This window comes from Oreochromis niloticus, linkage group LG7 (assembly GCF_001858045.2).
Source record: "Oreochromis niloticus isolate F11D_XX linkage group LG7, O_niloticus_UMD_NMBU, whole genome shotgun sequence".
NCBI lineage: Eukaryota > Metazoa > Chordata > Actinopteri > Cichliformes > Cichlidae > Oreochromis > Oreochromis niloticus.
Genome location: NC_031972.2, coordinates 418,784 through 441,906, shown reverse-complemented (window position 1 = coordinate 441,906; position 23,123 = coordinate 418,784). Strand labels below are relative to the sequence as shown.

Below are 23,123 nucleotides of genomic sequence, written 5' to 3'. Positions count from 1 at the left end.
GAGTTGTCAAATAGCTCAGCAGAAACATTTCAATGATGTGGAGTTTGTTTTTTGTTCGTGCAGTTTACAGATTTCCACTGAACGCATCACGTGCAGGCTGGGATGATGGTGGTTTCTAAGGAAACCATCCCGAGTGTGTTTCGGTGACTGCAGTCATTTTCCAGGGAAAAATAAAAAACAGTCCACTTTAAACACCTGACGGAGGGTTCAGGTTAACATGAGGTGTCTGACTCACCTGTGACAGGTAAACTGGAGTGTAAGAGACTCACAGGTGCATTAAACGTCTTCAGGAGGTGGAACAACAAAAATTTAGTCTTAATGAATTCACAGCCCTCCTTAAGTCATGACACCAAAGCACAGCTTTAACTTCTCTGCAATGAAACACACCTGTGTCCTGGAAGTGATGGCACAGTGGCTCTTTCTTTACTTCCTGTTTGAGGTGAAGGCACCTTGACAACTTGTTAGGCTCATGAAGATTTGACCTCTCAGCCCGGCGTCTCCAGCCTAAAAGCTGGTGTTCCAGCCTGGAGGAGGTCCTGAGGGTCATCATGTGGGTCGAGGTGTGATGTTTGGGATGGACTCACCTGGGATGGGGTCTCCTCCTTTACTCAGCCGTGACCTGAGCTGAGAACCTGCTGATAGTTTGAATTCCCTTTAAAGCTTTAAAACGTTTTTTTCATCATTTTAAAAAAGTACCGGCATGTTAAAGCTGACTCAGGGAAGGAAATACAGTTTAATCTAATCACATCAGTCAGGGTGGTGCCCCCTTCCCTCGAGCACACCTGGGCATCAGCCCCTCCAACAAAGAGAAATGATTTTCAAGCAAAAGTGTGATGATGTCACCATGTGTGTTTCAGAGACAGTCAGGGCTGGACTGGGACAAAAAATCGGGCATTTTGACTAGAGACCGGCCCACCAGGTATTAAAACCATAAAACCTTTGAATGAAAACAAACACTGTTGTGACAGTGATGTACAGTCTTGTTGGTATATGTATGATTTCTATGCATCTGACATCACATGACTACTTTGGTTGTAAGATTCAGATAATTATTTAATAAAAGCGAGACATGTTTGAGAATAAGAAAGAAAAGTATTTCTTTGTTCCCCCCTTTCCCTGTTAATGCCCTACCTGCCCCCCTGGCAACACTTTGCTAGGCCCGCCCCTGCACAGTTACCAGCTGTCAGCTACATAGAAAAGGATCCTGGTGTTATTTGTCTCTCAGAAACAGTTCATAACTTCCCTTCAACTCATTCATGTCACCTAAAAGGTAAACCTGTTTCTCCATCACCTGTTCAGCTCTGATGATCCAGTAAGGACATCTCCTGGTTTCATCTGCATGTTTCCCTCTCACCACATATCCAAACCGATATCATGACCAGCAGCTTTTACAGCTGTGGCTCCAGCAAACATCAGAGTTATTTTTACACATCTGCCAGCATCTGGCCAATCCACCACCTTTCATTTTTTATACCGTTACAAAAACAACAACAACAAGAAAAAAAACTCATCGGCCCATAAAAACGAAAAATCAAGGCAGGCCGGGCAAGTGCCCGGTATGCCCAATGGCCAGTCCAGCTATGGAGTCAGTGGATCTGATGAACGGTGGTCCACACAGGTGAGAGGCAGACAGGTAACAGGTGATGAGGAGGCATCAGGAACATCTGTGTGCAGTTGGACTAGAAACTCAGACTGTGAAAAAGAAATGTTTTTAAATGTGCCTCACGAGTGAAACCCGTTTAACCACTCAACCGTCATTCAGGCTTTACTTTGAAAGGTACTTCCGCTCACTTCCTGCACACGCTGGGTTGAATGCTGCCAGCGTGACTGCGCAGCTCGTGCACAGAGAGAGGGGACCGCCCTGTGTCGGTGCTGAAGGACAGACTCAGGGACCGACCGACCTGGACTCCGGCGGACGTGATTGAAGACCGCAGGAGCCTCGCAGGTAAAGGTGAGTCTGTGCAGGGAGTCACGCGCTCGTGCTGCGGGGATTTGGTTTCTATTGTTGAGTCTATTGAGAGCTTATTTTAATATTTTCCTTCTTAATTAATAAACTGCTTTATATGCAGCACCTTTGTTTTCATAGGTGTGCGTTAATAGCACGTGCACACGTTAGTAATCACATTACTGCTGTAATAAAGTCTTTTATGGATACAGACTGAATGAAAGCTTTAAATGATGTTAGATATCAATGAAACATCTGATTGAACTTTATTAATGTGAGTTTGATGAACGTGAACGCGTCAGGCGGAGGTAACACTCCACCCTCCACCACCTAAAATCTATTTAAACAAATAACTCACCAAAAACCAGCAGCTATGTTACAGACACCACCTTATATAAAAGATGGACGTGGCCACAGACTGTATATAAATGATGGAAGCATCAAAACGTGGAAGTCGCCACATGACATCACCCGTCTGTGAAGCCTCCATTTAAGCACTTTGACTCGATTTTTGTTTCCACATGTGATCGTTCACGCCCCAACACAAAAATCCACCAAACTAAGCCAACACGCCCCGAGCTGTTTCACAGAGGAACTATTTTTTCTTTCTGTCTACATCCGCCAACCAAAGAAGCGAGCTAACGGGTGCTCTCGGGCTCGTCCAGAACAAACAGTGTCCTAAAGGACGCTGAAAGAAATGTGTGAGTTTAATTTTTATCTAGAAAACAAAGATAAATTAAAAGAGCTGATTTCTACACAGAGACAATGCTGCTGGGATGTTAAAGATATGAAGGAAAGAGGGAATGAAAAAAGTCAGGAAGGATGGAAGACAGAGAGGGAGGAAAGAAGGAAGGAAGCTGGAGGGAGGAAGTGATGATCTAGGAATGATCTTCAGAGTAAAAGTTGGAGTTTAAAGTGATAAAGTCACAGATTTTCTGGGAAAAACTGATTTTGAGCTTATTCGAGAAGCACCCATCTTCAGCCTCATCAGCTGTGCTTGGTTTGCAGAGGATGAAGTAATCAGATTACACTTCATTATCAGATTATCAATAATATGACTGGATCCCGGGGTTATTCCCACAACTTTGTGGTTTTACGGTCCGAGTTGTTCTCGGGCGGCGTTTCTCACAAAGAAAACACTCGGCCTCTGAGGTGTCGTGTTTTACATGTTAAATAACTCAGTGAGTAATAAAGATAACAACAAGTGTAATTTCCACCTTCATGAAACGGTTAGCACAGAAGCTCAGGAGGGTCTGAAAGAAAGAATGATGAGGATTTTATTAAAATGACTGAAAGTAGAAAAGAGGAGCTCCTTTTGTTGCTGTGAGGCTGTGGGGTTGTTGTGTGAGTCTGCCTCGCTCTGCAGCTCCTCACTCAAAGAGGTGTTTTGTTTGTGGTGCTGGACACACACACACACACACACACACACACACACTGAGGCCTGCAGGGGAGGTGCTGCATGTTAATGACAGCGAGGCACAAAGTTAATGCAGCTGCAGAGACAGAAGCTCACTGTCAGTGTTTAACACAGTGTTGGTCTGCAGGACGAAATCAGGCCCAGAGCTGTTTAAATATGTCAACCTGCAGTTTGTTCATAATGACCAGCAGGGGGCGACTTCTCTGATAGCAACTGCAAAATTCTACCACGTGCCTTTTATCCCGTCTTCCTGGTCACAGCAGATGGCCCCGCCCCCTGAGCCTGGTTCTGCCGGAGGTTTCTTCCTGTTAAAAGGGAGTTTTTCCTTCCCACTGTCGCCAAAGTGCTTTCTCATAGGGGGTCATATGAGTGTTGGGTTTTTCTCTGTTTGTATTGTTGTAGGTTCTACCTTACAATATAAAGCACCTTGAGGTGACTGTTGTTGTGAGTTGGCGCTGTGTAAATAACACTGAATTGAATTAGCGTGGGATTTGTGACTGTGACAGCATGCGCGTCCATTTTACACGCGGTGGACCGGCCTGTCTGTTACACGCTTTGCTGTGATATTGGGTTGACTCTGCATGGACATCTTCACCCTGCTACACTCCCTGTTGGCTGGAGAATTGTAAAATATTATTATGTCCATACTAATCACCAAAAATATTTTTCATTAAATTTTAAGATTTCACTGAGCAAGCAGTGCCTTGCTTGCCCTTTTGGGACACCACAGGTTGATACTTGTGAGAGTTCAGTTTGTGCATTTCTATTTAATCCTACATTTATACTTTGCTGCTTTGTCTCTGTGAAGCACTGTGTGGCAGTATCAAGAGATTATTTTATTAAAGTAAAACATGTTTGGGATTCTAATAAAAGTAGAAGTTGTGCATGCACATGTTTGTTAGAGTGTGTTGGAAAGAGCCCTGACTCACACCCAGCTCCTCACACCCCCACCTCCATGGGTTAACATGCATTCGTCGTGGTGGCCTCGTTCTCACCCAGACTGTTTCATTTTGGTCTCGTCTGACTGAATAAACAGCTGTTTGTTTTCACCGAGCTTCTCTTCAGGTTTCATCTTTCAGGCATGTACCTTTTTGTACCTCGAGCTTTGCTGTATGCAAAGTCTTGCACGCTATCGGAAACACCACTTTCCATAGATAATCCGGAAGCTCGGTCGGTAACACTTAACTGTCCTTTCATCAGCGTGAGGTTTCGGAGTCATCATTCGATGACACGGCTCTTCCTGTTCCTCCTAACCACCACTGCTGCATGAAACCACCCAGCTGATATCTTCTCGTGTTTATCTTGTTGCCAATCTTTATTTTAGAAAGACAAGCTGTTGTTCACATGGGTGCAGGGTTTAGAGCTTCACACAGAACCTGCAAACTGTTGACAAAATGCAAATTAGGGTCCAAATTTTTAGATAAAACATCGGCTTAAAGGAACAAGCCAAACCACAGGCAACAAATTTTAAAAAAATCCTTTTCAGGAGCGTAAAACCCTTCACCCTCAGAGCGTGAAGCAGCAGGGGTGCTGAAAGTCTGAGGCCGAAGCACGATGTGCTCGCTTGAAGAGGAGAGTGTCTGCCTCGAGTGAAGGAGTTTAAGTATCTCAGTTTTATGTTTGCAAACTGCATCAATCGATCTTCCTCTTTGTGCCCTCACCTGTTCTGATGCCACCTGGACCGCAACTGAAAGAATAAGTGGCAGAAATGAGATTCCTCTAAAGGGTCTCTGCGCTCTCCCTTTTGGATAGGGTGAGGAGCTCAGAGTAGAGCTGCTACTCCTTACCTAGTTGAGGTCGTTCAGCGTCTGACCAGGATGCCTCCTGGACACCAGCTAGCTGAGGTTTTCTGGGATGTCCAGCTGGTAGGAGTCTGTGGGACGGACCCTGGAGACCAGGAGAGATTATGCCTCTGAGAGCGCTTTTGGTGTCCCCCTAAGAAGATGTGAATGTGTTGGCTGGAAGACATGGTGCCTTAAAACACTCTTCCCCAAGGACATTACATGAGATCAGTGGAAAAACTTGAATTAATGTTTCCATTAACATGGAGCTGAAAGTCTCTGAGCTGAGCAGGACTTATTTATTTAACCTATATTTAACCAAGAAGTCCTTGGAGATTTTCAAGGCCTGGTTCAGAATGCACAACTTTACAATGTTCCACATTAAATATCAAACATAACATCAAAAAGACAGCTTATGGATAGTAGTGACGCTCTTCAGGTATACACATCCTTACAAAAGCTCCGAATTTTCCCAACAAGACAAAAACATTCAGCTTTCATTTTCTCTGAAGGTTTTCGAATGACCAAGTTCAGAAAAGATCCTTCGTACTCTAAAGAGAGCTGGAGGACGGCAAATCATAGCAGCTGTTTGATAAGAAGGAACTTTACCCACAATATACCAGTGCAACTGTCTCGTTAAGATTAACGAAGGCCAAGAATCCAGATTATAAAGGACACAGTGATGTGAACTGGACAAAGAATTCAATATGAAACCTAAGATCTGTAAGACAGTCCAGAGGACACAGTGTGCGTATACATAATGTCACCATAACCAAGAAAACTTTAAAAAGTTTCCTGTTTAAGTTTTTTCCCAACTGATGAGTCAAAACAAGCCATATTTAATCAATCGAACCTTCAGCTTTTTCATTAAGTACCAGAAGAAATCTGAGCATCCAACCGAAGACCTACATGTTCTTAGAGCGACACTCTTTCAATAAAATCTCCTCCGAGGGTGTGAATACCAACATTATCTGCGATCTATGAGTGATTCCTGGAAAACAACCTGAATTTGGTTTTGTTAGCATTAAGAGCCAACTTTAGACGGCACAGTAATGCCTGCAGCTGCTGAAAGGAAGCCCCTCAACAACCTGATTCAGAGGTGAGCCAGCCGGGTAAAGTATGCTGTCTGCATAAAGGAGCTTTCTAGCTATAGGCATATTCTTTCTTATATTATTCATAAAAATGGGAAATAAAACAGGGTCTAAAGTGGAGCCCTGGGGGACTCCTTCGTCTTCAGGAATCTTTACTACATCTGTATAAACACACTGAGTTTTATCTGCACGATAGCTCCTAACCACCCCGCCTAACAGCAGCTCAACAAACACAGCAGAGTGCTCCTTCCCATCCACTATCCTTTGTTACCATCGTAGATGCTGATGACCCAAGCTCCTCATAGATCATGGTACTTAGGTCCACACGGAAAGTTTGGATTCAGACAGCAGTTGTTCAAATCTGAGGGGTCAGAGGCTGCTTTCCAGATTTTAGGGATGATATTATTCTGGATACTCAGAGTAAAAATATGAACAATAGGCTCAGAAGTCAGAAGTCAGCTGACTCAGACTGTCAGATGACTTTTTTGGATCAATAGATTTCAAAACTTAATGGGTCGCAATAATAGAAATAGTTCTAAAGACAAACGGGTCCTTTAAAGATGGAAAAGACATCGAGTTAGGTTTAGAGTAAACGGTGACTGCAGAAGAGACAGAGAGAAGAAACATCCCTCCGCCTTCAGTGATCTGCAGGATATGGCGTCCTGATGCTCGGAGAGGCAGGTGGTGAAGTTTAAATGTGGCTTTCGAGGAGTTTTTGTCACGATCCTCGGTCTTATGACCCAGTGTTTTGAGTTTTAGTTCACTCTGATGTTTATAGTAGGTTTAAGCTCATTAGGTTTCCTATGTTCATTTGCTTATTAGTTCCCACTTGTGTTTTCAACCCCTGTGAAATCTCCCTTGCCCCTTTGTGTTTATGCTGCGTGTCTTATGTTATCAAGTTTGTATTATCATGTCTGTCTCATGTTTCCTGTTTTATTTTGAAAAGGGGTCTTGTGTTCTGTGTTCATGTGGTTAGTTTTACTCTTGCCTGTGCATCATTATGTTTATCCTAGTCAGCTGTTTCCTCATGTGTCTCCACTTCCCCTGATCACCTCATGTGTGTATTTAAGTCCTCTGTTTTCTGAATGTCATTGTCAGGTCGTCTGTTGTCCACGCCATGTTTCCCATGCCTCGCCTCCAAGTTTCTTGTCTAGGTTTTTCTTATTGTTTGTTTAGATCTCCCAGTTTAGGTTGGTGTTAAGTTTGCTTCAGTTTGCCTTGCCTTTTGTTTGTACCTTTTACCAGCCACATTAAACGGCTCGCCTTTTCTTAACATTCACGCTTTGCTCCCTGTTCTTTGGAGTCTGCGTTTTGGGTCCTTTTCATAATACATGCAGTCGGCCTCCAGCCAGACTGTGACAGTTTTATTTTCTTATCGTTTGCATAGATGCAATTCATCAGGAACCAGGATGAGGAAAACACAGAAAGATCACTGCTCTGTCATGGATCAGTGTGCAGGTTGGAAGTTTGAGGGCTTCGGCCTCAGCGGTCGACATTCAGACAGTTTCCTTTGATCGAGCTCTTCATGCTCTGAAGAACTGACACAGGTGATGATGATGATGATCATTATTCTTACATTCTGCTGGAGCGGCTTTGCATGAGTCACAGTTCAGAATAATCCTTCTTTATCTCATACTGACCCCCCCCTTCAAAGACAACTTTTTTCTGATTGGCTGCTCCGTGTAAAATGGTAAATGGTAAATGGCCTGTATTTATATAGCGCTTTACTAGTCCCTAAGGACCCCAAAGCGCTTTACATATCCACCCATTCACACACTGGTGATGGCAAGCTACGTTGTAGCCACAGCCATCCTGGGGCGCACTGACAGAGGCGAGGCTGCCGGACACTGGCGCCACCGGGCCCTCTGACCACCACCAGTAAACAGCAGGTTTGAATCTCAGATGGGTGGAGCCTCCCTCTCTGTATGACATCACACAGATGCAAGAGTAGAAACAACTGTGATAAACGTGTTCAGGCCTGCAGGAGCTCATCAGGAGTCATGTGACAGGAAATGAGGAGAAAGAGGAGAGTAGCACTTTTCCGGTTGTTGCACCAGCTGAGGTGTCTGACTCCGTCATCCCGGGGAGGGGAGAAGAAGGAGGAAGAGGAGGAGTGGGTTCAGCACCAGCTGTCACCCGAAGCAGGTGAAAGAGTGTAAGCATCACGCCTGTTACCAAGGCTACTGTTGTGCGTTCCCACCTCCGTCAGTGTCACAGGCATGTTTGCACGGCTTGAATCAGCTGCATGATGCCTCTCTGAGGTTTTATTTTAATTTTCTCTGAATATATCCTCCGTTTTAGCGGCCGTGGCGGTACGATTGGGCTCTCTGTGGAAACACACACTCACATGTGTGCGTGTGTCGTACCTGAGAAAAACTGTCAGTTTCAAAAACATTTCTCCCAACAGTGTTAACCCCCCATCTTTGTGTTGCAGGACCTAAAATACCAGTTCATCCATCACATAAACTGGCCCACAGTGCTGCAGCTCCTTTCAGGGGTCTCCTCCTCTCCCAGCATCCTCCTCTGTCACACCAGTATACAAAAATATGATACTGATTTTGGACGTTTTCTGAAAATGAGGAAGTGATTGTGCTGATGTGATGCTGAGAGGAAGTGTGTTTAATGTGAAATCCGCTGATAACTCGAGCAGCACGTCGTGTACAGATCCACTGTCTGATTGACGCGGTCCTCCCATCGCCCACCTCTCTCTGCCTCTGAGAGAAAAATAAACTCTGAACATTAGAAACATTACAAACTGCTCGTGTTTGTTGAGCTGTTTGAAGCATAAAAGTGAACCCACATGATTTCATTCTGCATCAAGCTGCTTACACCTCTGCTCACATCGGTCAGTGAGCCCGCAGACGCCATGAAGAACGCGCTGAAGGAGGCGCACGGCAGCAGAAAGGATGCCAGGGCAGAGGGGCACTCTGGGAAATGAAGTCACTGCAGTTCTTGTCATCACAGTCTGATTATTGCCCGTCGACAATGCCGGTGTGAGGCTGCGACCTCACTGACTGTGTTTCCAGACACACACACACACACACGGCACGTTAGAAGCCGTCCTCCTCCCCCATCGTGCTGTTGCCGTGGCAGCACAGGCGTAACGTGCGTGGTCCTTCAGATGGAAGGTTTCCTCTGCAGCTCAGCTGACCAATCAGAGCGCACCCTCATGTACACACAGTTCTAATCCTGGATGATCTATAATCTTTAATCTACCTCACAGTTGCTAATATGATAGGAAAAGCGCATTTTTCTAAAAATGACGATAAAAAAATCCTCTTACCTTTCACAATAAAAGCCCTTCACATATACACTGTCAGAGGGAACTAATGAAGCCACTTGCTAAAGTAATTTCTGCTCTCTGTTTACTTGTCATGAAATAAAAGAATCTAATAAATAAAGAAGTTTTGTTGTTTTGGTAAAGACTATCAAATAAAAATAAATATAATAAAAAATTGTTTGTTTTCATTTAAAAACTAAAGTAATACTAAATAAGACATGATGACGTGTTTGTCTGCGACAGCTGCACAGGTTAGTTTGATAATTAAAACTCTTGATGCCGTTTTTCCTCCTGACTTTCCAGGGTGGTGATGATGATGTCAGAGCAGCTGGAGCTCAGTGATGATGTAGGTGTCCTGCCCCCCCATGAGGTGGAGCCCTCCAGGGAGGAGGATGGACCCTGCCCCCTACCCTTCAGGTGAGAAACTGCAGCTTGTTCCTGAGCCAGTGTGACAGCTGGTGGAGGCTGAGGACAGGAGGACGGCCGGACGCTCGCTTACGACTCAAAGTGTGAGCAAAACAGAAGGAGCCCACAGCCCCATTAGTCCTGACAGAGTGTGTGTGTGTGTGTGTGTGTGTGTGTGTGTGTTTGGCAGCAGATTAAAGCTGAGGAAACGTGCAGGAGAGACAGTCAGCAGTGAGAGGAAGCCTCAGTGTCTCTCGCTGCGCTCTTATTCCCGTCACGTACGAAACAAGCTGCAGTCACAGGCTGTGTGTGTGTGTGTGTGTGTGTGTGTGTGCGTGTGTGTGTGTGTGTGTGTGTGTGTGTGTGTTTGCAGCACGTGCACTCAGCTCACGTTTCCAGGCAGCAGAAAAAGCCGGAGAGGCCAAACAGGAGGAAAACCCCAGAAACACTCAAAGATTCACTGAAGCTTTCAGACTAACGATCGTCCCTGATATAAATATAAATATGAAGATGATAATATCTCCGGCCCTGAGGTGGCTCTTCATGTTTAACATGACCAGAGTTCGTATGTACAGTAATCCTGCAGGCCGCTTGAACACTCAGTTTGTCAGTTTTTTCTGCACCTGGATCTCTGTGATGTCAGAGAGGGCATGGTCGTCTCTGGCACACGGCTATGGCTGTGTCAGAGTGTGAGGTCGTTAGGGCGACGCGTGACGCTGTACACTGCGTCGTGTTTAACAGTGCACGCTGAAACGTGCGCGGCGCTCAGCAGCAGTAACCTGCACTGATGTTTCCTCTGTGACTTCATCGTCTCGCACATCGGCTCTGCGCCACTCTTCAGTTCATTGACACTCGCAGCTTTCATTCATGCACAGCTCTCTGAGCTCTGAGTGGACCTTTGCAGTAACCCAGATTTTATTCACAGTAGAACATTGAAAACATGTCAGATGTTTAAACTGAGACATTTGAATGTAAAATATGAGCTCATTTTAAACTTGGTGATTTGTTGACAGCAACACGTCTCAGCAACAAACAGCTGGAACTGCCAGTAAACAGAAACAGCTGGAGGAACAGTTTGCAGCTAATCAGGTTAAATACCAGCAGGTCTGTCACATGATCAGGTATAAAAAACATCTTAGAGAGGGAGAGTGTCACCTATATGCCAAAAACTGGGATTATTTCAGAATAATGTTCCTCAGTGTGAACATCTCATCATCGACAGGAATCTGCACAGGCTGATAACCTGCGATCTTCATGCAGCTCTGCATTGAAACCAGACTCAGTTCTGTGTTGGAACTCGGTGCATGGCTCAGGATCCGTCATGATCGAGGTTTAGCGTCTTTGGGTTCAGAGTCCTTGTTTTATTTTGAAAGTGTGCTGAACTTTGATGTTGGTGGTTCAGGTTTTAGTCCTAACTTTGCTGTCAGGCTTCTGTTGGTCTGTTGTTTATGTTCTGATCTCTTGGCTAGTCTAACCCTCTCCGTGTCCACCTTTGTTGCTGTTAGCAATTCCTTGTTTATTTACTTCCTGTTTTATTTTGGTAGGGGCCATCTTCTGTATCTTGCATTTCCTGTGAGTGATCAGCATTAAAGCTGAGTTTTGAGTTTCCTCCGGTCTTCTGCATCTGCCACATCACCAGAAGTCGGCGTGGCGTCCACACCTGGAGGTTAAAGCTCCATCACGCAGAGAAAAGGCCAGATGTGACGACGGAGGCGAAACAGCGCCGTCTCCTCTGGACCAAAGCTCCTTTAAAACTGATCTCAGACACATCCAAACATGGATTCCGCGTGAAGAGGAGAGGGGGCGTAAAATGTGGCTTTATTTTTTTATTTAAGAAATAAGAAATCGTTTGTTCCTTTGTTCCACTGGGTCTCACGGAGCCTCGTTTTTGAGGGAAATCTAAAAGTGTGTCGACTAAACCCGGCTTGGCACGTAAACAACAATTTTCTAATCTGTGTGTGCGGCGTGAACACGTCCTCCTTTCTCTGCCCCACTTTCCCTGCACGCTCCAACAGTTTGCACAATTACTTCTTTTATGGTGTTTTCAGTGGGAGAGGGAAGCGTGCCAGTCTGCCTCTGAGCTGCAGTGGCCGATGGGTGTCGTTAATAACGCTCATCAGCATCGCTCGCGGTCAGACCTCCTCAGCTCGTCATTTGTTTTCCTCTTTGCATAAACCTCACATGGATTCACCCCTTCCTGCCCACAGTGCATTTACATGAGCAGGAAACCTGACTCGAGGAAGTGTGTGTGTGTGTGATCAAATGTAGAGCTGAGAGCTGTGTGTCAGAAGGTGGATTAACACCTTTGGCTCAGCTCTCCACGCTGATGTTTCCTCACTCTTTGTGTTTTTCACATGACCGATCGGACGTTTCTTTCCTCACGCCGCCGTCAGCAGCCGAGCGGGAGTTTATGAAAACATGGGAGACGACAGACGCGACAGGTAGAGACAGACTCTCAGCTTTGGATCGGTGAAAAGCTTCCTCCCATGAATTTGAATCAGCTCCTCCAGCTTTTCGTAGTTTTCCCAGGAGCCGGTTGTTGGTGTGGTGACAATGATTTTTAACGATTTGTCTTTTCGAATCTCTGAAATCAGCCACAGACCTCATGTTTGTTCAGTTAGTTTGGGTGAAATCAGCTGACAGTGAAACTCTCCTGTTTGCATAAAATGACTGAAGAGGATCATTAATGAAGTTAGAGCGTCTGCAGATATCTGTCAGACACGAGGGACGTGGCGGGTTTGAAACTAGGGCTGCCACAAACGATTATTTTGATAGTCGACTAGTCACCGATTATTTTTGCGATTAGTCGACTAATCAGATCATGCATCCATTGGACGTAAAACGTACAGCTTATTGCACCAGCATGCATCTGCTCTTATATAACTATCATTAGCTTACAGCTTTAAGTGTTTAAGATATGTGCTAACTAAAAATAAAGACAAGATCATAGTTTATTAACCTTTTAATGAAATTTGCAGATTGTTTCGGTGGAGTTTAATAAACTCCTTGCTATCTAAAATATAACGGGACACCGGAGTATATTCTCGAGCATCTCACACTTCTCATAATCAGCTGTCTGCTTGACGTTTATTCAGCTGTGTAAAAACTATAACTTTAATCTCAGCCAAACCGATTTACTCAGGAACAAATAAAATACTAAAAAAGCCAAACAATAACATTTTTGAGTTATCTAAGTGACTTATGTATGTTTAACCTGAGTAGCGAAAGACAGTGGTGGGTTTGAAAACAATTTGCCGGGAGTCCGGTGTTTTCACGGACGCTAGTGAGCCTTGCCCCCGGCTAGCTATCGAGCTGGTGGGTAACAGACATCTCCGAAAACGTCGGAGCGCTTTTGAAAATATGTGATGTCTTGATAAACTGAGCAGATATTTGAAGTTTACACAGCTACATTCTCGCCTGAAAATATGTTAAACGTTTATTTTGTGACGCAGAAAGAATAATAAGAGTAATATTAACACTAACTAGCTGCCGCCATTGTTGGAAACTGAGCTGGGCTGCGCTATGAATTCTTTCTTTCTTTCTTTCTTTCTTACATTTGTATTGGCGGTTGGCAAACAACTGAGAGGTGCATTACCGCCACCAACTGGTATGGAGTATGGTCTGGAACGACGCTCAAAAAAAACCCCAACAAAACAAAACAAAAAAACAAAAAAAAACCTCAAACCCTTTCAAACAGCTTCCCTTCTTTTAAAAACTGAAATAAGGCCTGATAACTCTTACTTCCCGATTCCTGTCCCAACAGCGCTATGAATTCTGGGACACTGCTTCTTCTTCTTCTTCTTCTTCTTCTTCGGGGTTTAACGGCAGCTGGCATCCTTGTACATGCAGTGCTGCCATCTTCTGTTTCAGTCCGGTATTACACTCTTAAATCCTACTACTTATTCCTGCATCTTTTGTGATCTTATAAAGCTTCAAACGACTCGTCGACTATTAAATCAGTCGTCGACGATTTTGATAGTCGACGTAATCGTGACTAGTCGACTAATCGTGGCAGCCCTATTTGAAACGGTGAGGTGACCTGAGGGTCAGGTGTGTCACTTTGATCCAAATCATCTTCTGCTGCTTCTGATCAGCCGAACATCTGCGACCTCAAGAGTATTTACAGGTGCTCGGGTCAGTTCTCGCCGCTTGAAACACCCGCCGTCACTCGGTCCGCCGTCACTCAGCCCGCGGCTCATTTTGATCCGACACTGTGTGTTTTATCTGTGGTCACATTTACTTTCTGCTCCACTTTGCTCTTTGCATGATTCACAGTTCAAAATAATCCTTCTTTAACTCAGAAACTAGCTGTTTTAGCTCCTCCCCCTTTAAGTCAAGTTTATTCTGATTGGCTGCCCCTCAGAGATAGCGTTAAAGGCCTTGTTTCTGACAGAGGATCTGGAGCTGCACAGAACGTGGCGATGGCTCCTCACTAGCCTCAGCAGGGCTCGCATGAGTAAAAGCTGCACTGCTGCAGCTCGAGGAAACATGCAAATGAGCAAAACGCAACCAACTGCAGAAAGCATCCCCATCCAGCGCTGTCGAGGCCTCGGAGGGTTGCACGGGGCAGGTCAGGTGTGTTGTCTGTGGAGGCCACAGTCAGCTGTGAGTGGCTCACTGTGGAGATAATTATTCTGCTGGACACCAATTAGAGTCCTTTGTTCTCTCTGTACAAATAACTGTGTGTGTGTGTGTGTGAAGCACCGTCCTGCAGTTAGAACAGGACAGAAGGCTGCAGGAGGGAAACCTCACCACTGTACTCTGTGTATAAATCAGCCTCTCCTGGACTGTGAGCAGTTCTTGAGCTGGAGTGCAGCCAGGAGATTAAACCTCCGTGTGTGTTGGACTGTGATGAATGGTAAATGGACTGGTTCTTATATAGCACTTTTCTACTCTTCTGAGCACTCAAAGCGCTTTACACAACTTGTGCATTCACCCATTCACACAAGTACATTTTTCTAGGTGCTTTCTAAGTAACGTTCACATTCATACTCCGATGGATGCATCGGAGAGCAATTTGGGGTTAGTATCTTGCCCAAGGATATTTGGCATGCAGACTAGGGGAAGCCAGGAATCGAACCACCAACCTTCCAATCAGTAGATGATCTGCTCTACCACCTGAGCTACAGCCACCCCATGATGACACGTCGTGTTGTGATGTTTCATGAAATCTTTGAATTTACTGTCGATTCATGTCTGTTTGGATGAGAGACGCCTCTCCTTGAAGATGCTCACAGACAGGCAGTACAGTAGTTTTCCAGGATTCCTGGTTTCTGCACAGAGATAATCCCAGAAAGTACAAAATCAGTGCGTGGAAACTTACTGATAATCAGTTAATGCACTTGATTAACTGATCATCAGCAGGTGAGAGCACCTCAGTGGAAGCAGAAGCTTTGGCAGTTTGCAGGAAAGACGTCAGCAGTGATCTTAAGGAAGCAGCTGTTTCTCCTCATCAAGCATTACAAGGCCGTTTCCAAACCCTCTGAACGGGCCTCCTTCACTAATATTTGCGTGGAAATGTTCTGACTCTGTGTATCGTTCGTAACCATCAGTCCTGAGCAATATTATCTCCATACTGCCCCGCCCCCATTTCTCTGTGTAAGGAAACAGGTGAAGCAGACAAAGTGGTGATGATAAGCTGAGAGCGAAGCCGCTTTGCAAAGTGTTTCTACGGGAGTGACGACGGTTTAACAAATAAAGGAATAAATTAAAGGTCTCAGGCTGGAATAACAGGAGTGCTGAATATGGTTTCCCCTGAGACACGGTGGCTCAGATAATTGATCCTGTAAGGCAGGGCTGGGGAACTCCAGGCCTCAGGGGCTGGCTCCTGCAGGTTTCAGTTTAGATTAGTTCATTGCCAGGCATCTGGAGAGCTTCATGCGATTTAAATCAGCTGACACATCTAAAACCTGCAGCCCCCCCCCGCTGTAAGTGATGAATCCAGCAATGGTAGGAGTCATTGTCAGTGAAAGATAAGAACATTTAAGACATGATGAGGTAAGATTTAATGGAATATGTTTAATCTGACTGGGGCCACGGTGCGGACCCTGAACACCGTCGTGGTGAAGCGAGAGCTGAGACTAAAAGTGTTCACTGAAGGAGGTGGTTGGGGGCGGTGGTGGAGTGATGATGAGCCGAGTGAACCATGAGCTTCTCTGAATACCAAAGAGCTGCTGCAGAGCTCAGAGAGCTGTGCATGAATGAATGCTGCAAACATCGATGAAGTGAAACACCTTGTGAAGAAGAGTGGACCAGAACTCGTCCACAGTGATGAGACGGAGTGGTGAAGTCACACAGGAACGATTTGTAGTTGTGTGTATTTCCTTCTAATCCAGTGTGTTTGTCCTCTCTGGGACTGAACGTCTTGGTATTACTGAGCCGCTCTCAGTACAGAGACTGTAGTTTGTGTTTGAGTCTAACCGAAGGTGCTGCTGTGTCCCGTAGGCTGCAGCTGATCGACGACTTGTCCTACGAAGACGTGAAGAAGTGTTACAGAGGATCGGTAAGTAAAACCTGCCCTCGCACAGAGCAGCAGGAGTTTCAGAGGTCCAGAGATGACAGCAGGGCAGCAGGACGCCTGCACAAGCGTCTGTCTCGTCTCCATGGGGACAGGGGTGTGTTTGTGAGGGGGTTTTGTGGGCAGGATCCACGTGAGCGGACAGAAAAACTCAGGCGACCATCAGGAACCAGCAGCAGCTCTAATCCCAAACATTTCTTTGGGTTTATCCATTAATTTAAAGTTTTTTCAGAGCAACGAGGCAGGATCAGAGAAGACGATGGAGACCTGGGTGTTGAGCTGCCGCTGACTGTTGTTTCAGTCTTTGTTGTCTCAGACAGGAAGAGGAAGGCAGGAAGTCTCCGTGTGGCTCGCAGAATAAAGCCGTACAGGTGTACGGGGGCAGGGCGGTGTTTACATGATGTAACGTCTGACCTACATGTCAGGAACCCAAACAATACTCCAGAAACACGCCGCTCAGTTTGTAGTCAGCTGAGCTGGAGGAAGCGCTCAGATCTTTTGTTTCAGGTGATACAAACTCAAAGCTGTTTCCCAGCTTTAAACTCCGATCACGCCTCAGGAATCAACGTCAGCCTGTTGAAAATAAAACACGCGAGTCACCAGAAACGGGATAGGGTTGAGCTTCTGGGATTATCCCGGTTTTCCATGAATAATATTCCGTGAAATAAAACAACTTTCTGGGTTTTTCCCACTAAAATTATACAGTGAAATGATTTCCTGTAATTTCACTATAAACCATTTAAAAACAGAAACTTGCAGAAATTTCCTTTTATTTCAAGTGGAGGAAACAGTGCATGGTTTATTAATAACAGGAAGTGACAGGAACGTCTCGGTTTTCATTATAAAATGAATTTCTGACATAAATGTACCATTGAACAAATAACATGAACCTATTTTTTATTACAGATAAACTCTCCAATAATAAATATACTCTAAATAACAGACAGTATGATGTTTGTTTGAATATAAATTATAGAACATTTATTCATAAATATACTAAACCAGCTGCTCCAATCGTAAATATTTACTCTAATACAAATAAACCTTTATTAAACAGGCTGCTGGTTATAAATCACTAATGTCACAAAGACAAATTAAATCACATTTTTTCTGTTTGTTTTCATATATAAATAATAGCTGCCATTATGTAACCATAAAGATTTTCCTGTTTTATTAAATGAAACTATAAATATGAATACATAGCTGAATAACTGAAGGTTTCCTGATTTGTTTGTTTTTTCACTATAAAGAAAATCACAGAAATGTTTCAAACTATAAAATATGTTTCTGCCGTTAACTATAAAAACACATTATTAAACTAGAAAGTGCATTTTCTGAAGAAACTGCAGTGTGAATGCTTGAATCTGAATGTATGCACTGAAATGAATTAATTGCTGAATTTTAAATTAAAAATTTTAAATGAGATAAAAAAAACAGAATTTTTAACCTGAAAACAAAAGTGCTGAACTGCTAAAAGCTGACGTTCACACAGAAGAAGAAGAAGTTGGAAAATAGCTGAAAATATTTTAATTGTAAATTAGAAAAACCTAAGAAATGAGAAAAGAAAATTTAGAGCCAGAAAACATTTGAATGAATATTAAAAGTTCATATTCTTTGAATCACTGAATGACTAAAATGTGATCCCTCCACTTGGATCCACACAGTTTTAAAGGTTTACATCTCTGAGCTTTGAAAGACACGGTGTTGGAAAGAGAAGAACGATGGCGAGGTTTTGAGGGTAAAATGATGGCTGTAGAGCAAACACTGTGGACACAGCAGCAGTTGAAAGAGAAGTGTTTAAGACAGAGGTCCCCAACCTTTTTTGCCTCACGGACCGGCCTTTAAGGTGTCGCGGATAAATACAACAAAATAAAACTGGTACCAAAAAAAAGAAGATTTTTCAAGCATTCACACTAATAAGGGAAAACGCTGCGTTTTCTCCACTGTAGACAAACAGGAAATGAGCTGCACCTCCTTCAGTCATGATGGGAAACCTTGTGAACCTGGTGTTGTAAACGCTCTCCCATCCATGCAAACATGTAATCGTGTGTTTTTGTGCGTCCACAGACTGTCAGCAAATACAACTCTCAGTACCACAAACTGTTCCAGACGGTTCCTAAAGAAGAAGTCCTGATGAAAGGTACCGAGTGCAGCACTCACCGCCTGGTTTAGCTCCCATGGCAACAAATTAACGAAAAAAACGCCTGAAACAGAAGAAATGAAAGTAGACGCCCTGGTGTGACCTCCACCCAAATACTATGGAGGATGTGAACTAGACAGAAATCCCCAGTAAAAGAACGCCATGAGAACAGTTTCTGCTTACCAAACCGATGTCTGATCTAAACTGTGTCCTTACATCTGCTCATCTGTTTGTCAGAACGAGTGAAATTTCAGTCGGTTTACGTTAACATGATCCGCTCTCGCTGCAGCGTATTCCTGCGCTCTGCTCAGAGACATCCTGCTGCAGGGGCGACTCTACATCTCCAGGAACTGGCTGTGTTTCTACGCCAACCTGTTCGGCAAAGACATCAAGGTGAGCGATGACATCACCTGTCACGTGGCCACTTTGAACTTTTACAATTAACATTTAAAGAAATTCTGTTCAGGGTATCTGCCATCTGTCAAGCGGGTGGATCCGGTGCCCGGGGTTGGATGCCTGACCTTCTCAGGTTCAGCTTTAGGCACCTCTCACCTGGACTTGAGAAGCTCTGACTTTGTGTGTTTGTGTTTCCTGAGGCAGGTGTGCATACCGGTGGTGTCGGTCCGGCTGGTGAAGAAGCACAAGACTGCGGGTCTGGTGCCGAACGGCCTCGCCATCACCATGGATACGGGACAGAAGGTATCCCTGCTGACCTGTCCAAGCATCCTGTGATTAATGAGCTTTCTCTTTGCCTCCACCAGACGCAGAGTGATGACATCATCCACTCTGCGTTGTCAGTCAGAATTATTCAGGCATTTCTGATCTGCTGTCAGATTTTCTCAGAAATGACTCCGAGACTCGTTTAAGCGCCTGTAGACCGCGCTCTCCTCTGCCACCGCTCCCACGCCGAGCAGGCGTTTGTTGGAGGGTCCAGGGTTAAAGGCTTTTAAGAGTCCACCTGTTTCCGTGAGATTTAAACTTTAAACATGATCGTGTTGTTCCCATCAGTTATGTTGAAGATGGAGCTGAAAATGAAAAACCGTTACGAGCTGCAAGTAGTTACCTAAAAAAATGGGATTGCAGATACAAGTGGAGGAGGAGGGCTTCTCTGATTACAAGAGGATGGATGGATGAATGATGGTTGTATGATTCGATTGATGGATGATAGAGGGATGGGTGGATGCTTTAAATCTCAGAGTGGCTCCTGCTGCTGGAGTTGGTTTAGATGGAGGAAACATAAGGCGGCGCTGAAGCTGCAGTCCTGTCTGGACCTCGCTGCGATTGGACAAACTCACTCTGACCGCCTTCTGTCTTTGTCTCCGTCCTCAGTACGTGTTTGTGTCCCTGCTGTCCCGAGACAGCGTCTACGACGTCCTCAGGAGGATCTGCACCCACCTGCAGGTCGGTCCACCTTCAGCTTCTTGGTAACGAATGTTTGATACTGGCTCACCTGGCGTCCTCTGTCTGTGCTCAGGTGAACGGGAAGAGTCTGAGTCTGAAGCAGTACCTGGAGGAGCCCAGCTCACTGTCCATGGTAACAGCCACAGCCTCATCGGCAGCTTCTCTGCTTTTTACAAAGGTGTGTCTCTGAACCTGCGTCTCTCTGTCAGGACGAGTTTCCAGAGGTGCTGAAATGGAGACGGAAACCGTCGCTTCCCGCCGTCTCCTCCTCTCTCCCCGATTTGTTGGGAAACTCCACCCCCAGCCTGGCCGCCACCACCACCTTCAGTGCTCACACGCTCACAGGTAGCCCCGTGCATCCACCCGCCCACACTCACAGGTAATGATGTGTTTACCCGTCTCTCTGTCTCGTGTGTGTAGACTGCAGCCTGGAGACAGAGAAGATCCTGCTGACAGAGCCGGTACCTGAACTGGGCCACGCGGAGTACCAGCTGCTCAAACTCTTCATCCTGCTGTGAGTCAGATCCAAAACCAGCATACACAGTCACTTCCTTTTTTCTGCCGATTGGATCCAGAGCGAGGAGGAACTTCCGGGTTTACTGCACTTCTTCACAGGTGTGTCAGGTGTTTTTTACCTGTCTGTCTCTCTCAGAGTCTTCCTGCTGGTCCTGTCGTCCTGCTATCTGGCCTTCAGGGTTTGTCGTCTGGAGCAGCAGCTCAGCTTCCTGAGCAGCCAGCCGACGCTGAGAGAGAGGTACGCACCTGTGCAGGTGTATTCTCAGAAACTTTTCCCCTCACAGAGCCAAGACTTCAGGTTTTTAAATCTTCCATGTTTGTGTAAATGATCCTCTTAAATAGGATAAAATCAACACGGCTTGATGCTCTGTGGTTGCATTGTGGAGCACATCCATCACGTATTCACAGAAATTTGCATGCGGCTTTTCCAGGTGTGGAGAAGTGCCCTGCTGGCTGGCCAATCAGAAGACAGGAACCTGATCCCGCAGCATATCAGAGCGTGAGGAGAAAGTCTGCTTTTTATAGAGTTAGCTGTTGGTGGTGGAGGAGAAGGCTCTCAGGAGGAGGAAGGAGCTTCAGTGCCTAACATCTGACCCCTGCCAGCACCCGGTTACCATAGAGATGTTACAGTAGTCAACACACGCAGCGAATTAACCTTTGACCTCTGGGACAGAAATGTCGGCGTGTGCATTGCTGGGTCAGTCAAAGGTCCCCAGAACTGAAAATGTGTTGCAGGATACCGTACCGCACAGAAGTGTTCGACTGTTTTCCATCACATCACCATCAAGGAGCTGTCTGATTGGTCCACACATCCAGCCTTGCTCACTGTCAGCTGCTAGAAGCTGGAGGAAAGCCTAGATCCAAGCATCATGATCGAGCTCAGACCCTCATCACGCTGCGGGAACCACGGGACTCAGCCATAAACTGTATATAAAAGATGGACACAGTTACTGTAATGTTTCCCGCCTCCATGTTGGAGTTTTAAAAGCAGAGGTGCGCCCCCCTAAATCCCCCCTCCTCTCTGTGCCCCCTGACTCTGACCGTTGTGTTAAATTAAACCTGAAACAAGCGACTGATGCTTGTGTTTACTGAGGCCGACTGCCCCCTGCTGGTCATTAGAAAGAATGCAGGTGTGAGGAAGCGCGTTGACTTCACAGGATCTGCTGCCTTTTATGTACAGTCTGTTGACTCATCAAATAACCTTCCATGATGTCACTCTAATGTCGTTTGTCAGCGTGGGGATTTTTATCAAAATCTCCTGCAGCACCTGCCCCAGAGTACGTGGCTTTCTCCCCACAGCTGAAGCGCTCCTACGGGGTTTTAGCTGAAAGCAGCTGACTCCATGAAGACACTGTGACACATCGAATCCACAAAACAACCACGATGATTTGGCCGACCTTTCGAACCGCTTTACAGCCACAGGCTGAGCAAGCACAGCCTCACAAGCTAGGAGATGTTTCCTCTCAGATCAGCTCGCTCAGGCCTCACAGTTCTTCTTCTACTGGATTAAACTGTCTTTAATCTGCAGAGAAGTCGTCTGCAGCATGCTGGATGTTTAGAGTTTACTAGCTATATTCTATTTTTTAAATTAATTTAAACGAGCGAGAGTTTGTGTACACAGCCGGCTCCTGGTCTCTGATCCTGCGGTTGGACGGGTCGTCGGTGAGCTGCGTTTAGGATGCATTTCTCCCCAAACTCAGCTCATGTGACCTCGGAAGACGTCGGGATCCCTTAAGACAAGCTGAAGACGTTTCTGGGGCATGACGACATCCTGCTTTGACCTCACCTGACCTCAGATAGGCGGAATCAGGGGTTGACAAACAGCTTACAGAGACGCGCAAACACCTGAGGTCGACCTGAGTTACACATGTTAGGAAGGTTTCCTGCCATTAATCATCTCCTCAGTGTTACTCAGCATAGAAGCTCAGGATTAATAAACTCTCACATCACTGCAGCATTAATGACAGAAGGTGTTCCTCATTATTTTCTAATATGCACACAAACAGTATCTGACAGCTGGAGAACCTCGCTGCTCACCTTTGCATTCAGAGCTGCAGCGACTGATTTCTCCTTTGAGACACGGCGACAGCACCATGATGACATCACGCTGGATTGCTGTGTTACATTCGAGCTGTAGCATCAAGATTTGAATGTTTTTATTATCATGCAGAGAACCCGAATCCATCTTTGTTTAATAATATTCGATCAGGCTGATTTGTTGTATGATGTATGATGAACATGCACAAAGAACAGCCGCAGAGGTGGACGACTTTTTAATAAATCTTGTAAACAAGCTGAATTTACTATTAAAGCTGATATTTTCAAATGTGCAGTGCATTATTTCATTACATTATTATTATTGCTTGTGCGGCTCGTTCTGTTGCTGCTCATTTTCAATAAAACTATGAAAATGGTAAGAAACGGTTTAGTTTATGGCATATTCTATGATTCCATTTTATTATATGGTTGTTAAAATCATCATTTGTGAGGTGAACATGTTGGAAAAGGCTGATTATTGGCCTCTGTGATGTATGGGAGGTGTAATAGCGTCAGATTTGTAAATATAGTTTAAGATTCAAAAATAATTTTAAAAAGTAATTTTTCTGTTAAGAAAAAACAATAACCCATCA

At 45.1% G+C, this 23,123-nt stretch overlaps 1 protein-coding gene across 3 annotated transcripts; it reads left to right on the top strand.

Annotated features, from left to right (window-relative positions):
• Window positions 1-1,838: 1,838 nt before the first annotated feature.
• On the top strand, window positions 1,839-22,823 carry gramd2ab (GRAM domain containing 2Ab). Of its 3 annotated transcripts, XM_005449145.4 has the most exons (13): window positions 1,862-1,951; window positions 7,622-7,781; window positions 9,818-9,931; window positions 16,364-16,421; window positions 18,504-18,576; window positions 18,866-18,969; window positions 19,177-19,275; window positions 19,906-19,977; window positions 20,051-20,110; window positions 20,187-20,322; window positions 20,398-20,491; window positions 20,630-20,731; window positions 20,925-22,823. In XM_005449145.4, exons 3-13 carry the CDS (start codon window positions 9,825-9,827, stop codon window positions 20,971-20,973), a joined length of 954 nt encoding a protein of 317 aa, XP_005449202.1. In that variant the 5' UTR covers window positions 1,862-1,951; window positions 7,622-7,781; window positions 9,818-9,824; the 3' UTR covers window positions 20,974-22,823. The 3 variants fall into 3 exon arrangements, with proteins under 3 accessions (XP_005449201.1, XP_005449202.1, XP_025764980.1); XM_005449144.3 differs by lacking the exon at window positions 7,622-7,781 and having other exon boundaries at window positions 1,839-1,951; XM_025909195.1 differs by lacking the exon at window positions 7,622-7,781 and having other exon boundaries at window positions 1,870-1,945.
• The last annotated feature ends 300 nt before the right edge of the window (window positions 22,824-23,123 follow it).